This window comes from Micropterus dolomieu, linkage group LG08 (genome assembly GCF_021292245.1).
Source record: "Micropterus dolomieu isolate WLL.071019.BEF.003 ecotype Adirondacks linkage group LG08, ASM2129224v1, whole genome shotgun sequence".
NCBI classification, from domain to species: Eukaryota; Metazoa; Chordata; class Actinopteri; order Centrarchiformes; family Centrarchidae; genus Micropterus; species Micropterus dolomieu.
In genome coordinates, this window is record NC_060157.1 from 23,839,538 (window position 1) to 23,857,286 (window position 17,749).

The following is a 17,749-nucleotide window of genomic DNA, read 5'->3' on the forward strand; positions in this document are numbered from 1 at the left end:
TAAATGCATTGGGTTCAAGTGTTAATTCAGAAATAGTGCTTCGAGAAGCCATGTGTTTAAGCAAGCAGAAAAAACTGTAATAATCAGATGCTGTTTCTGTCAGATTTGATCACATCTTCAGTATTGATGCACTGACCTTTACACCTTAGCTATAAGTAAAAACATGCCAAAATATATTTTTATCCACTTTGCAAGGTAATATACAAATTAGCACAAAACACCTTCCTGAAAGTTGCAGTGTGTGTGTGAGTTTAGTGGTTACCTTGCAGTGACAGTGTCCACTGGTCTTGTTACAGTTGGGGTCGAAGCCTTTATTGGTGTCACAGTGACATGGTCCACAGGTCGGAGATCCCCACCAACCCCTGGGACATTGGTGATCAATTCTACACACACACACACACACACACACACACACACACACACACCAACAGGTAGTATCAGTAACACAAGTTGCTTGAATCAGTTTGGAGACAGAAAGCAACACAGCGTGTCAAAAGTATTTTATTAGTTCTTCAAAGCAACCATCTGTCCCTGTGATTTCCAACTAATGACAAACTAATCTGTGAGAACAAAGAGATGAAAGCAAAAGAGAGAGTGTGTGGGATTTAGATTGCTTTCTAAAAGTGCAGAATTTCTGCTCCGGGGAAATATACCTCAGATTTTATCACTCTGGTTTACAGTACATGACACTTACCTCCTTTGTTCTCTTTGCTCACATTTAACTAACTGTGCTCTCCTTCTGTTCTGAGATGAACACTTCTCATAATTAATGCAGATATGCGTGTGTATCTCTTTAGTGCTCCTTACGGACAGTTTAGCAGAGTAAATTCAGATATCAGTGATCTTAATAGAATATTAGGATTGACCCTATTTCTCCAGAGATTTTATTATTGCATCTCCCTCTGCTTTTTGGTACTTTGCTTTTAAAAGATTGACTATCAATATTATCTTCCTGGTGAATTATGCGAGTTAGTAGGAAGTTAATTAGTCAAAGTTTTAGATTATTCATTTGAGAAGAAAGAGGGCAAACTACAGCAGCAATGAGAAGGAGGGAAAATTAAGAGGGAGAGCCGCTGAAAATGTGTGTCATTGCTGTGTCAATTTCACGGGCAGGAAGGAAGGAAGAGGTAAGATCAGGGTCACGCTCTCTTCACACCCCTTGTTGTTGTGTGTATATGCATTCCGTTCCACAGTGGACTAGATGCAAGGCTGGAGATGTGGGACAACAAGGCAGAGCTAAAGCTACCAAGACACACACAAGCACTCTTGAATAGAGCTTACCTGGGTTACAGGCAGCATCCCAGAGCTTTTGACTGTCTTGGCATCTCACAAGTAACACAACACAAACTGTAGTTTAAATTTAAAATTTGTGTGTGTGTGTCTGTCTGTCTGTCTGTCTGTCTACCTGTGTTGGCAGTACTGCCCATAGTGGTTGTCTCCACAGTCACAGATGTATCCATGTGAAGAGCTGGGCTTCCTGTGGCACTGAGCCTCGTTTTCACACGGATTCAGATGGCAAGCGTCAGTGCAGCCTCTCCCATAGTAGCCTGGGAGGTGTGGGGAGAGAGAGAGAAAGTGAGAGAGAGTGATGGTAAAGAATCAATATCACAAGGTATTTGTGCAGTTGTTGCCATCCTTCAAGTCAACTACAAACACCAACTAGCAAAATATGAAACCCCCTGTCCTAAACAATATGTTTATATAGGCAAGTCAAGGCAAGGCAAGTTTATTTGTATAGCACATTTCAACAAAAACGCAATTCAAAGTGATTTATACAAAACACCGAAGTATTATAGGGAAATTAAAAGGGTAAAAAAGGGTAAAATAGAAAATAAAAACAGAATAAAATAGGACAGTAAAAATTCCAATGCAGTGTTATCTGTAATCTACAGCCTTGATTTAATTAAAGGCAGGTTTGTTCCAGATATATGTAAGGCATGAGGCAGTAACAACTGGCCCCAGTGCAGACTGTTATGGCCACTGGGCTCCCCATTATGAAAGACACGCGTACACACACACACACACACACACACACACACACACACACACACACACACATACAGTGTGCTCATGTCTAGAAGGTAAGGTGTCTAGAAGTTAACTTTGTATCTTAAATTTGTGTGCGTTGTTTCCTCATTGTGCACGTTTTTTTCAACTGATAAGATTAGATGCAGTAAATACCAAATCTCCTTAAATTAATTTCTTTCCACGTTTTGCATTTAACAGTTCTCTTTATGTGCTTCTCTCAAATGCCGACACACACTACTTCTGTACCTGTATTGCGTGCGCCTGGACGCAGTAAAGTATCATCATGTGATGGATTTTAGAGTCGGAATGTGTCACCTAGACAAACAGAAGGAGCATTACCAGAGCTGTCATTGTCAAAATCCTTAAAAGTCACTATAAACAGCTGAGTGCAGGGGAGGTTTCCACAGTGCTAAAATGATGCGATCTTTTTCGGGGATTATAAGTACAATAACCTCCCGAATCACGGCAACCACATTCTTCTTCAACAGAGACACAAGAGATTATGGTGAATAGGAGAGAAAAGCTGGCTACTTAAAAACAACACCATTTCCTGAAAGCAGGCCAGCTAAGGCGCACACACAGATTAATACCCACAAACACATCCACACAAACAAGTGCCTTTTAAACAGGGGCAAAGCAGCCACACCAAATCCCTTGAAAAAGCATTTTTAACGTTTATTCACCTATTTGAATGTCGTCCAAGGAGCCTAGCATTGAGCAAAATCTTCAACATTTTCCTTCTAAATCTAAAAAAATCTTATTCGGGAGCTTTGCGACCATCTCCTCCTGTTCTTTTGTCCCCTGTCTCTTCTTGAAACAACTTTCATGTTTGAATGGCATGACATCTTGCATGTGCTCTGCTACTCTACTTGGCAGATTTTGTGTTTCACCCGCTTTCAACTATAGGTAAAGTCTTGTCGTCTTGTCACATGATCAAATAGAAACTTAAAACTAGTAAACCGTACACATATTACCCAGCAACCATCATCGCATATGTAGGCAATGTGACACGAGAAGAAGAAAATCAGACAATATTCATTCTGTGGAATCTGTGGAATTGAACTGATTATTTGGTTGTTTGGTTGTTTTTTTACTGCTTGCTACAGACTTTTGTAGGTACAACTACTGACTGACACCATGGCAAAGGGGGATATGCACATTTGAGGGTATATATACCACTTGATCTACATATGTGTTCAATGGTAGGAGGAGCACCAGGAATTTAATGCTGCATAATGACTTGATGATGTGATGGTAGGCTGACTTTGTAATTGTCTTAATGTGGCTACCTCAAGATTTATGGCTTGGTTGTGGTTTTTAACATTACCAATTTAAGCTGAGCACTGACATTTAATTATTCTTCCTTAGCACTAAAAACAATGACTTCAGTTTTATCTTTGTTTAACTGAAGGAAATTCTGGCACGTCCAATTGTTGATCTGTTCAATACAGTTACTCAGCACTTGTATGGGATCATAGTCCCCTGGTGATATGGTTATGTAAATCTGTGTGTCATCTGCATAATTATGGTATCATATTTTGTTGTTTTTCATAATCTAAGCCAATGGAAGCATGCAGATGTTAAACAGCAGAGGCTCCAGAATGGAGCCTTGGGGAACTCCACAAGTCATTTTTATTACGTCAGATGTGTAAATACCTATGAGCCCACCAACAGCCCTGTAGGATGTTCTGTTCTCAAGCTGTGGGCCTGTAAAGCATGGGAGTGATTTTGGTCATTTATATTGACTGTTTTTATCAATATTTCAATGTTTTGGAAGCTTTCTGTTATTTGGAACCTTAACAAGAGCCGTCTCAGTGCTGTGGTGTGGCTGAAATCCAAGAAAGCACTAAGCTGTAGAAAATATTTTACAATGATTTTAAATAAAAATGGGAGATTTTATATGCACCTATGATTGCTTATTAGTGTCGTGTATATGTTGTTCTTTTCTTTTAAAAGAGTGACTTGATGAATAAAACTTTCAATAAATGTTTTTTAAAGTGTGTAAAGAAATCCAAAATTGTCTCGCAATCACCGTGCACAAAAACACACATGACTCGACTATCAGTCTACTATAAGCAGGACTTTATGATCCTGATTCGACTATGTAAATCCTTAGTCGGGGACAGCCCTAGTTAATAGAATCGAATTGTGTCATGCTATTTGAATTGATTTCAAATGGACACAGAGGCAACACATATCCTGTACCTGCCAGGGAGGCACTGATTGCATGTCTGATTTTTTTTATTTTATCTCTGAATAACGAGGCAAATTCATTGCAGGCCCTGGAGGATAGAAATGGTGGTCGACAGTAGCAAACAAGGCACGTGGATTGTTATTGTTTTTGGTGATGTCAGAGAGGATTGACCACGTTGCATTTCTTAATTATAAATTATAAATGCGAAGTCTCTCTTTATAAATGTCATATTGAACCTGGAGATTTGTTTTCCGCCACCTGCGTTTAGCTTTTTGACACTCTCTTTTTGAGTTCTTACCAGCGTGGCATTTCTCCATGGACCTTGGCTGGTGCAATGACATCAATAACATTTGCAATTTTAGAATTTAAATTATCTACAAGCTCACTGACTGAGACCCATGAGAGGGCGGGTGTGGAAGAGAAAGCTTGAATAAATATTTCACTGGTATTTTCAGTGATGTGCCGTTTTGTGATTACCATTCGTGTGCACAGAGATAGCACTCTCAAAGAAAACACTTCAGAACTTTTTTAATATTTAACTTAGACCACAATCTCTCCATATCTTTAGCAGTGCTTTGAATTGACTAAACAGAAAACAGAACTACTGTATAAAACATGTTTAAATGCCTGGGACAAATACTGCAAAAAAGACAAACAGAAAAGTTCAAAATGAAACACTTCCTAGTTACGTTGGAGAAGAAAAAACAGGGTAGCAGTATGCTTCTTGTAAAAAAAAACATTTTTTTCCAACAGAAAGGTTTAGTGAGAAGTTTTGTTAACTGTTTTTAATTGTCAAAAACAGAGAATAAAAGAATAATCTGTTTTTGTGATTTAAGTTGTTCCATTTAAAAGAAAACAGTTTGAATTTCTTTCACATACACACAGGAAGAATCCAGCTGTCAAGAACCAGGAACAGTCATGTTTACAGAATAACTAAAAATGAGTTTCTTTTAAAAGGCCCTGACGACCTATTTTCTAAATCAGCTTACTCTGTTATGAGCTCTGGAGTCCACCATGAACATGCAATTCTCTGCCAAAGACAGAACTGTTTTGGTTATATTTCTACATTTCTAGGTTTTGCCTGCTTTTCTGACTCACTTGGAAAAAGGTAACGTCATAAACTGCATGCACCAGTCAGAGTTGAGCAACATTTGAAGTAAAATGTGATGACAGCTGTGGGTTTGTTTGCTTATGTCGCCCGGTCACCGTCGAACTAACCGGATTAAACCACACCAACACAGTCCTGATGAAGCAGATTAGCTGAATTTCTGAAAACTTAAGTCTTAATAAATTACAGTAAATAAACATTTATTTCCAAACCTCAAAATAGTTTCAAGAGACTTCACAGTAAGTAAACTTGAGTTAATTATACTTCTTCTAGACCTAAATATCAGATAAGTGTATCTGTTTGATATCCCAGTCTTTTACCATTGGAAATAATGCATTAAATATTTGATTTATTTTATAATTCAAAATAATTAGACAGAAGATGTGACAACATATGAGGAAACATGCACTCACAATGATTAACTTCCCTTGCATGTACAATCAGGAAACAAAAGCACAACAGTGAGCCATTGAAATCTAAATATGCAGCCACTCTATTAGGCTTAGGAAGTATCTATTTTGCATACCTTAATACATTCGTGACATTTCACCGGGGTATATGGTGTATGTTTGTGTAAAAAAAAACACAAAAACACCTGAGCTGGTGGTGAGAAAAGTAATTGGAGCATGTACACTATTATCTTGCCTACAGTGCTGTGTATCTAATCTAATGCAATTAGCCAACAAATCTTTCTGGGTTTAAATACTTCTGGCCCATAGAATACTGAATACAGTAGACAAGAAATGAACACCCTTATTCCATAGATTATTGCTGTAGGACCCGATGACACTTGTTGGCACAGCGAATACCGACACAGCAGTGGGCTGAACTTAGATGATGTGCGGCTGGTTGGCAGCTGACTGGCAGTTAAATAGAATCATGTGGCTAATAAACTGTTTTCTTAAGGTAAATATTGCACACAGCTTTATCATCAGGACTAAACCCAAAATACTCCCAAATGGGTGGCAGAGGCATTTTTCTTTACATCTATCACTCTTTACTTCTATCAGAGGGATCACTTGATAAATTGGATGCCTGTGTAGCTACTGTGGATCAGCCACCAGACGACGATAAAGACCGTCTGTTCCAAAGCAATACTTTTCTTCTGCTGCAGTTTCCGCCAAAAACAAAACTTAAGAGTTCAGAGGGATTGCACAATATCCAAGATGGGCTACTTTTATACACAAAACAGCAGTTTTTGAACTGAAAACAGTGAAAACGGCAAAAGTAAGTCAGTGGTTGTAATCGTATGTGTAGTTATTGTTATCCAGTTATAAGTCTGTGAGTTTGTTGATTTGATTGATATGAGTTACACAGCTGATCAGAGCTGGAGCTAGGTATGTGAGCAAAATTTTCAACATTGTTAAACACTAAAATCTTCTTACATTCTTGGTCAATAGAAGCAGATTTGGCTCATAGCCAGGCGGTTTACAGCGAGTGACTTGTCAATCACACACTCCGCATCAGACATAAATAAACGGTTGAAACAGACAAAAATCATGTAGGCCGATAGAAAACATGCGACACAACGCCAAGGTGGTGCTGAAAAGTTAAGAGAGAGAAAAGGAATTCGCCTGAGGCAGGTGAGGCTTTTTTAAAACTGTAGCCTACTTTTACTCTTTACTCCAGTATTTTCTTTGGGCCAGTAATCTACTTTTAATTTCGCTACATTTTCCATTTATACCTTCATAACTTAACCAGTCTGTAATCTGCAATAGTCTACCAAAATGAGCTGTCATCAAGGCTGTGCGCAGTTACACAGAAGAGCCATGGTCTTGGGCACCTGTCACAGTCACTGAGCTGGGCAGATGCAAACATTTAGAAAATCAGCTAAATAACTTTTCAGTTTAAGGTTTTATTGTTCTACTAATACAACTGAAATCCAGTGAGCACACACCATGGTACTGGTGGCTGTGTTAGAAAACAGCCTGCGTCGCTCTTTAACAATTGGTGTGACACCAAAATGTGTGACCTATCAGATTCTGTGATCCAAATGGGAGGTTAAGCACCAGAGGCTTTGTTGACGATTTGTTAGGTTTAGGCACCAAAAGTACTTGCTTAGGTTTAGGTACTAAAAGTACTTGGTTGGGTTTAGGCACCAAAAGTACTAGGTTATGTTTAGGAAAACGTTGTTTGGGTTTAATCACAGAATCTGATAGGTCACATATTTTGGTGTTACAGATGACGGCAAGTGAAACACTTTCACTTTCCATTTACGATGTATTAAAAGCGTGTTTAGTCTCTGCAGAGCAAATGTAGACTTCACACTGTAACATGTAAGTCTGATGATCACTGGATTGATTCTGATATATTAACAGTATCCTGTTGTTGAAAGGAGCATCACTTTCTTTTGTTCTTTCATATTGGTTACTATTTGTTTTATAGCTATGTCCGACGGTGAATCCATAAACAGAATTTTGCCAGTGAAATTAATCTTGGCTTTCAGTCAGCAGCTACCAGCTGTTATTTATTCAGGAAATAGGTTAATCGTTTTTGAGATGCACATGGGATAGAGAGAAAATATGGATGGATAAAACAGTCCTGTTGGCTTTACGCATGATGCAGCTTCCTCTATGTAGGTTTTCCCTGATTCAACAAGGAGCTGCTCTGGCGTTACTGCCACAGTCATTCTTTGCGTTGTAAAGATTGTCTTCATAGATGCTTTAGGAATAATCAGATTGTATTGGCTGATTGTGTTATTGCAAAGCAAGTGGTTTGGTTGGCTACGTGTTCATAATAAGAGAGACAGGCAACAACAGTAGGTTGGGCAGCAAGCATAATATTTTAAAGTGATCTTAACAATACATTTATGGAGTATGTATTGATAAGGAAAAAGGAAAATAATTGTATTAAACAGAAATAGCTAAATTACAGATAATAAACAAACAAAGCAAATTGCATTTCCTAGAATTAACCACGTTGCACAGCAGATGAATATATAAATATTTTATACTTTAATTGAGTAGTTTGTCAAGGTTTGTAAAAATTTTGAGTACTCTACCTGTCACCGACCAGCGGCACCAGTACTAGGGCTGAAGTGGTGAACATGAGACAGACAGCAATAGGGCAATAGATGAGGACAATAGCAAAACAGAGTCAAAGCCGGCACAGCCCAAAGCACTAGTTTATGGTAAGATTGATGATGATATGGCTTATTTATTTATTCATTGTACTCAAGGACTTAGATGAGTTGATTTCTTTACTAGGATAGTTAAACAGGTGCTTCTAGTTTTGAAAATCTTTTTTAAAGGCTCATTTAGTTATGTACTCTACTTGCATAAAATTCTCACGAATACAGGAATAAAGTTCTCTAAAGAGCTGTTGTAGAGTGGGCTGATCAGGGCCATTTGTTTGTCCTTGTCTGTGACCATCCTTAAAAACTTAAAGCCTTAAGTTAAAAACTTAAAACTTAAGCCTTAAAAACGTACGTCCTGAAGTGTGTATGTGTCACAGCTACGTGTCCATAAACAATTTAATAGTAGTCAAAATGTTCACACAGAGTTGAGCGTCCTGCAGTATTTTAAGAGGAAGGGGACAGCAGTAGGAGAGTAGGAGTAGAAAAAACTGAGGAGGATGAGCTTGTAAGTTGTATGGATAGCTAGTAGACATAGTATATTCTAAAACTTACATACTAAAAATACTTTGTTAGGCCAATAGCATGTCATCAGAGTTTATATTGAAGACAGCTCTGTGTTCATAAACATTTGTTGCAGGGAGAGTCAGGGCCAAGTGAGACACAGGAAATATTACAGACAGCTCACAAGTGTAACATTAGGATAACTAAATACATTTGTACTGTGGCTAGCTGCATTAACTAGCAGCTGTTACATGGTTTTAATGCCCCTGGCATTTCAGCGTCTCCTCCAGGTTCAAACTCGCTCCAACGCCCCTGCTTTCCGTGAAACTGAGATTATTTTATAACTGACAGACACACATTGCCAGTATTTCAACAGGAAAAAAGCAGACTTTAAAACGAGGAGGTATCTATGGTTGTTCCGGTGGTGTTGTTCCGCAAAAAGAAACAAACAACAGAAGCATTTTTCGTAACACCCCAAGTCGCCTGAGGAAATCACGAATTACGTCTATCAGAACCTAGATGGCAGCCGTGAATACCGGAGACAGTCGCGCACATAAAGTGGTCAGACGGTGGTGTAGGATGAGATGAGAGCTATCTGGATGGCAATAACTACAGGCATGTACAGTGTTTATTCTATGTTGTGACATAAGCTCATTTAGATGCTTGGTGTTTGATGTGTGTTTGGTATGGATAAAAATGGTTGGTTTGAGATTCTAGCGGAGCCTCCTAGCTTTACGGAGGTGTGTAGCATGGATAGGGTGACAAAATACAAGGATCAGATATAGATTTTGCTTTCTCATTTGCATTTTGCGCGAAAATCAATCATCGTCCCCGGTACCAGGGACTTCAGGGATTAACCTAACTTCAATGAGGACAACAATCTGGCCCTATTCATGAAATGTTCACAGACTTTGGAAGCACAAAATATGACTTAAGTGGGATTGATTCATATTTTCTTATTTCTAAAATGTTAAAAACAAAATGTGGACACAAGCAGCACATTTATTTAAACATGTTTAGTATTAGTACTTTTTAACAATATCAATTAGTTATTTAATCATATATCAAGTGTCATAGTCACAAGTTGTCATTTGTTATTTTATATCGACTGGTTGTCAATCTCAAGAGTCTTACCTAATTTGAGCCAGCTAGAGGACAGAGAAGAGTAGATGTATGGATTCATGATACTTGTATGCTGTAGACAAATGCACAGGGGAACTTTTTGCTGAGATCATAACAAAAAATGGATCATAACTTTTATCCCTGAAGGATTTTGGTTTAGTTTCTCTCTGCGTCTCTTTGTTAAGCTAAATTTACAGAAACTAACAGAGAGCTCAAAAAACTGACACCAAAAGCCGAGTGGCTTTGCCCCTAAAATGATGAAATTCCAGGCCAGTATCTCTGTTTTATATCACTGTTACCTGAATCCATTTGGTCTTTAGACTGTTGCTTGAACAAAAAAAGCAATGTAAATATGTCACTTTGGACTGGGAAAGTGAGGAAAGCATTTTCTATTAATTGTTCAAACATTTTATGCAACAACAATGCAATTATATTATACAAAGATACTGAATTGTCTGGAAAGGTTTAAACTAAAGTATGTACATGTATTTATTAGGGTTGTGTATTGTTTGGGTTTTTTACGATTTCTGTGCCAAATTAATACTTTTAAAATGGTTCCAGTGCCTAAACGGTGCCTGAACCGATACTTAAAAAACACACACACAAAGAAAACGGACATTAAAGACGGGATTTTTGGTACCGGGTTTCGATACCCAACCCTAGTATCATACAAGGGAAAATGTGTGGTTTATGTTCAGCATATACAACATGAATTCATATCATATCAAAACTAACCACACATTTAGAAACACAAAAGAAAATGTGATCTTTGCTCGAAGATATTACATTTGCCCACAGCGTCACAATGATCTCGCCAATAAAAATCTCTGCCTCAAATACAATCACCTCCCCTCCTTCAGCAAGCTAGTTCTGCTTTCAGGTCGCCTTTTTAATTTAAAAGCATTGAAGGAAGTCTCCATTGAAGTGTGGAGTGTGCAGCTTGTTGAGGTCTGCATTCCTCCCTCTGGAGCTGACAAATTGACGAACACATCTATAGAAAACACAAACCACTCTGCTTTTGAAGCCTGTGGCCTTGGCTGCAGCATTAGACACACACAAGATTTCCTATGACTCCAATTATTAAATATCACTCTCTCTAGCTAAATTCCGCTTTCAAACTAGAAACCCACACATACTGTAATTTTCAAATAACGGATACTGGCCTTGCTGTGTTCAGTTTCCAAATATTTGTTTCACTTTTTTTACATTCAAATAAACACACACAGGTATGATTGCAGGATTAAACAAACACACACACACACACACACACACACACACACACATTCATCTTCTGTCAGCTCTATACATCTTTACACTTTCACCATGGCAACTGAAAGAGAGAGGCGACGATAGCCTTCACTGTTTTGAGATGCTTATAATGACACTGGCCCTGTCACAACAATGAGAGAGAGAGAGAGAGAGAGAGAGAGAGAGAGAGAGAGAGAGAGAGAGAGAGAGAGAGAGAGAGAGAGAGAGAGAGAGAGAGAGAGAGAGGCTTGAGCCTGTAAGAGCTGTGTATCTTTCAGTCACGGTCCAGGAGCTTTTGCGTCTCTAGGCACACACATCCAGTGTGACTCACAGTCTGGCTTTAGAGACTTTGTTGTAACACAACATCAGCTTGACTACTACATAAGACTACAATCAGGAAAAGATGAGTGTGTTCACTGAACCACCCATTCATCCCCTGTGCATCCAACCATCTTCTTCCTGAAATGTGTTGGTGAGAAAAAGAATGATAGCAGTGAACATAGTCTAACTGTGTTATGTGAAAGTGGTCGCACACAGTGACAAAACACATAAAATTATCATTCAACTACAGTATGCAGCTCTACAGGACCTTTTCAAGTCATTGTTTTGGTTTTACGGCACATTTACTGTATGGTTCAGCCTCACCCCTTTTTAACCTGAGGATATGCCAACAAAATCCCTGACTTTGTGCAAGTGAATTTATGCTATTTTGAAGGCAATGGGTAGTCACACGAAATATTGATTTGATTTAGATTTTTCTTTTGTTCACTCACTTTGTATTTTGTTAATTGATCAGTATAATCTATTAGCATGTCTATTTCTGAAAGCATTTTAACTTTAAAGCATTTTCCCACACCTGCCTAAAACATTTATTCAGTACAGTACATATAATTATTAGGGCTGTCAAATTTAATGTGTTCATTTAGTTGATTAATTTTTAAATTAATGCATTACAAACCATAAATTAATGCATTTAATTTGATGATCTGTTATTTTAGACTAAGTGATAAGAGTGTGTTAAATTATTTAAATAGCTGTTCTGGTCTGATCTCAGGCTTGGTGAATGGCTTATGTTAAATAAAAAAAAAAGTTTGGTGGAAAAACGTCTGCCACCTTTAGATATTTCTGTTCAATACTTTACTTATGTGCAACGATAATGTAATGTTTTTCAGTTAAAATATCTTAATATGGGGATATTTTCAAGTATATATTTACATTGTTTGAAATTTAATCAGCTTATATGTGTCCATTTATTTCTGCCGCCCCTTAAAGTCATCCTCTCGCCATCCCGTGAATATTTCTGAAGATCCGCTCCTGGTTGGATCTAAGTAAACAATTGTTGGGGGTGTAAAAATGCTCAAACAGGGAGTTTTATTTGGGAATTGTACAAGAAATACTCCAAATAGAACAACAAAATACTTTAGCCATGCCCTCTAAAATGACACTGCTAATTTCAGCAGGTCGATATTAGTGTTCTCAGATATTGACCAGACAGTGTGGGTGGGGTTTGACTGTAAAAATGTTGTAAAAAATTATCTTATTCATATCTTGACAATCGTTTAAGTCAAAAACTGTGCCAGTGTGCACTGAGTAATTGTAAAAGCAGGTAGAATGTACTTCAAATAACAGATTTTTCATGTTTAAAAGAAACTCACTATATAGCCACAATACCTACACATTTCTTTTTTTTTTTTTTTTAATCAAACCTTATCAATAAATGACATTTCTAGGTGACATAGGGAAAGTTTTGATCAGCAACACAGGAAGTAGAGCTTGAAACTCTGGGTCTGGGTACGAGCTTATAAAACTGCAGCTGAACAACATACCCAAACAACAGCCTCATATAATGCACTTTTCTGACAACTCCATCTGAAGAAATTATTGAATTATTTCAATTATTTTAATGCCTCGAAACAAAAGCAGGAAACACCGATAAATTACTCATTACTACAGTAATAGTTGATATAAGAGTTCTCCAACCCTGAGCAACACTGTTTTCTACATGCGATTGAGTTGGTTTTGAAATCATCTCAGGGAACTCAAGCAGACATAAATCAACATGGCTGCCATTTATTATATTAAAATACATTTTTCTCTGCAGTGAATTACCCTTTAGCAAGTGTCAGCAACTGTCACATACAGACAAACAAAGACTAACTTATATACGGTATACTCACCGAGAAATACACAAACTCTCACAGTAAGTGGATGAGAGAGCAGATGTATCGGTGCTTTGTCATGCAGAACCTTGCCTCAATGTGTGTGTATACTGTATTGTACTGTAGTGTGTGTGTGTGTGTGTGTGTGTGTGTGTGTGTGTGTGTGTGTGTGCGTGCGCATGTTTTTAGAAGGCTGTAGCGCACGAATCAGAGGTGTTATCAGTTCCTTGACCAGACCCATTGGGGTTGTAGCACAAGGCTGAAACACACACATGCAAACACACAAATGAAAGGGAATTATTTAGAGTGCACCTCTCTGTTATTTTTTTGGCTCTCTGCTTTTATTAAACTTTGATTTGATTTGCCTTTAAGCAGCATTCATTGTATAACAGTCTACATTTTTAATGCTCATTGTTCTGATGTTAGAAAGTTAATGAATATATGTGTGTGTGAAACAATCAGTGCATGCACATGAACTTTGTGCATGTGTGTGTGTGTGAAGGCATCAGTGTGTGTAAGTATACCCTCTCTGCATGTGTGCGCCATGTTAATAAGTCAAGGTGTTAGCATTAGCTTGCGGGCTGGTGCAGGATGCTACAGGGATAGTAGCGTCACTCTGCTTCCTCTCCATTGTTGTCAGGCCTGAGGCTCTCTCACTCTCAAGAAAAACTATATCCTCCACGTTACACACACTCTCATTCCTCTTTCACTCCCTCCACCTCTGCTTTAATCTTATGGTCTTATTTTCAAACTTTTCTTTCTTGAAAAACTTTCCTTTGATTCTCTTCTGTCATCTGGAAGTAGAGGTAGCAGCCAATGGCAGCAGTTCACGTTTAGTGCTGAGGTAGTTCTACCTTACATGCATGCATTTCCAAATTGCAGCTGAAACATACCGCATGACATTGACTCACACTGCTGGCTTGCAGCTTATGGTGCCGTTTGTGGATGAAAAATAGAACCTAGGTGTTCTATTTTGCTCTTCTGTGTTTTGTGTCAGCAAGTTGGCTTGCCAATTATGCCTTAATTCAAGTGGAATTCAGCAACACGCCAACATTTCCAGTTTCAGCCGCAAATGTCTGCACAGGCCATGAGAGACAACTGCCAACTTTTTATTTTAGTTTGGAGTGAGATTCGGTATCTGAGAAGTGCATTTTATGAGGGGTTAGGGCTATGCGATATGACGATTTATATCGTTTAATGATAGAAAAACATCTATTGTTCAAAATTATGCTCTACGTTTATTTTGTTGTGTCACGAATTCCACACTTTACAGTAATATTTCCACAAGAGGACGTTGCTTTGCACCGCGTTTTAAGTTGGATTTTTGACCTTTGATCTTTTTAAATTTACTACTTAAAATTAACTTCACCGCGGTCCGTTCCTCCACACCTGCCGGTGTTGGAGGGAAGAAATTCCAACAGTAACTCATGATATTATTATTGAATTTAAGAAAAATATTCTATATCTTACTCATCATATTACTCATATTACCTCATCATCCTCACCTTAATTTGGAGACCAAACCTAACCAGAGTATCTGGGATATGGATACAGATTCATAAGTGGAGCGCCCATCAGCCATCTCTTAAACACAGATGACATCAAGCTGTATGCCAAGAGTGAATGAGACACTGACTCACTGTTCCACCTCATCAGGATCTACAGCTAGGACATCAGGATGTCAGTCAAACTGCTTAAGTGTGGCTGCATGTTTGCAAAGAGGGGGAAGGTGATCAGGACTAAAGGGGTGGAGTTACCAGAAGGCCGGATAGCAGACATACAAGATAGCTACAAGTACCTGGGTATCCGACAGGCCAATGGGAGCCATGATGAGGCAAGGAGGTCAGCTACAACCCAATACTTCCAGAGGGTGGGTAAGACACAGGTTGAGATGTAGAGAAGGAAGGTGATGGATGCTAAGAAAGTAGCTCTTGTCTCATCTCTCCTTTAATCTTAAAAATAAGTAATCTGCTTTATTCATCTCTGCTTGACTGGTCTAGTCCGTTTAATCAATGCAGTAGAACTGAACTGCAGCTGCTGCATCAGAAGCTGCTAATATAGTTCCAAATAAATACCAAATATCACTCTTCAACCTCTGTTGTGTGTGCGCCTGTCATGTTCACTTTCTCTCGCTTCTATGATTTGTGCGTCTGTGTGCACATATGCCAGTTGTGCGGGAATCTATTCCCAAACATGTCACCAGAGTTTTCAGGCTGTTTGACTTGACTTTCTTCTCTTCTTTCCTCTTGCCTCAAAAAATCTAGTGTTGTTTGTACACTATTTCTGTCACCCGCCTCTTTCTCTTCATTAATCATTAACATTTTCAGTCTCTGTTCCTCCTCTGCCTTGTTTTCATCTTTCCATTGTTCTTTTTTCTTTTCTTCCTAACACTACTTCTCTTTATACAGTATATTTTTTTTACTTCTCCTCTCATTCTCTTTTAATCAGTTGGAAGTTTTTTCTTCCACATTAATTCTGCCTCATTATATTCACCTGACTAAGGAGATTTTGGAAGTTAGCCTACAGTCAGTCTCTTTCTCTCTGTGGATGAGAACTAATTATACATTCCCAAATATCTGTTTAACCCAGTTAGAGCACTGGCAGACTCCTACGCAGATATGGCCAGGTTGTTATTCCCTTTTTCTCTCTCTCTAAGTCAGCTGGCTTCTTTCAACTTCTCCTCTCACACCTCTTTTCTTTATATGCCTAGTCCAGGGTATAAAATATTATGACCACTTCCCTGGCGCAGAGTTTAGCGCACATGCAATTTAACTTGCATGACTGAAGTGGAAAATTGTTCTTGGCTGTCACACAGTTTTTTTTTTATGTATTCATTGTCAAAAGTCAAAACACTATGAGATGCAAGAGATTTGCAGTCATGATAATTGTTCCTAGGCTTAACATCCGTCTTTAACTTGTTAAGCCATACACAGTAATAAATTGGCAAAAAAACATTATTTTGTATTATCATTTAGCTCCAATTTTTTTTATAAATTGATGAATTGTTTAGCCTGTAAAATGCCCCCAAAAATGAGTAAAATGCTGATCATACATAATCTTGAAATCTAAAACAAAAAATAGTAACCAAAACAATTTACTAATATCAATTCATTAAAAACACATTACAAACATTTTTCTGTCTTGTTTAACAACTTATGTTTATGCTACTACTTCATTTTAAAAACATTACACACAAAAACTTGGAAAATCAGCACATTATCTCTAGATTAACTTAATCTGCCACAGCGAACTGAGTGCACTCTACTGTACCTGGTAACCTAAAAGGGGTGCTAATCAAAGTTGCACAACGTTGCAAATTAATTCCTGTAGTTTGACCATTTCAATTGACACACAGTAGCAACACACACACACACACACACACACACACACACCCCAGCAAGGTTCACAGAGAATGGGCTTCCATAGAACAAGAATGATAGCAAGGGTTAGGGCAGCAGTCCAACATCGCCTCATCCTGTGGGAGTAGCCACATTAGCAGCGCAAAATGCTAACCTCAAGTTACAGACAATCTACAAAATAAACACTAAAACACCTTAACACATGGCAAATGTTATAGCTTTCAAGTTTAAAGTCTAGTAATCCATGATGGAGCTAGAACTGTTAACCAATGGCGTGCCAACAAAACCTGCTGCCAATCACACAGTCACACAACATCATTCTCCAAAGCGTACCATATCACTAATGGTGCAGTTAAACGAGAACTGACATAGTAAAAGAAGTGTGGCCTGTGTTGAAAGCCTGCGGGAGCTAACATGGCTTACAGGCTAACAACAGCGTTTTCATACAGCATCTTGTCAAACACTTGTCACTGTTCACTCTCATTTATGGCCTCTTGCTGCAGCCAAACAGCATCCCTCCTCCTCTGCTGTTTGTATTATTAAATGGTGTCATTACATAAATGAGAAAAAGAATCAATTTTTCCAGAACAAGAAGTAAATCGCACAAAATGGCTGGACACTGAAGAGCCTCATAATATTGCATGTTAATTTACGACATGTCGTTTGCGAATATGTTGTGCCCCCTTCCTTTATGACAAGATGTTCAAGTCTCTCTGTTCACTCACCAGGCTCGCAGACACAGGTGTGCCGCTCCCATTGGTCGGAGCAACGGCTATGGGCGGGGCAAGGAGATGAGACGCAGGGGTTACCAACATTACAGCCAGTCTCTACTTTGACAGCTCTCGATGGGCGGGGCAAGGGAGGGGCATCGGGCCGCACACCTAACCGAACACCCTGTAGAAAGAGAGAGGGGAGTTCAACAAAAGAAATTGGCAGCTTCATTCGATTATTAAA

General features: G+C 38.5%; 1 protein-coding gene across 1 annotated transcript in view; it reads right to left on the reverse strand.

The window, feature by feature from the left end:
• celsr3 (cadherin, EGF LAG seven-pass G-type receptor 3) overlaps positions 1-17,749 on the reverse strand; it is a 129,692-nt gene that overhangs the window by 40,311 nt on the left and 71,632 nt on the right. The window contains exons 14-16 of the mRNA XM_046056226.1: positions 17,521-17,689; positions 1,406-1,547; positions 263-383 (exon numbers count right to left, since the gene is read on the reverse strand). Coding sequence (XP_045912182.1) covers positions 263-383; positions 1,406-1,547; positions 17,521-17,689 — 432 coding nt within the window. The remainder of the gene's footprint in view (positions 1-262; positions 384-1,405; positions 1,548-17,520; positions 17,690-17,749) is intronic.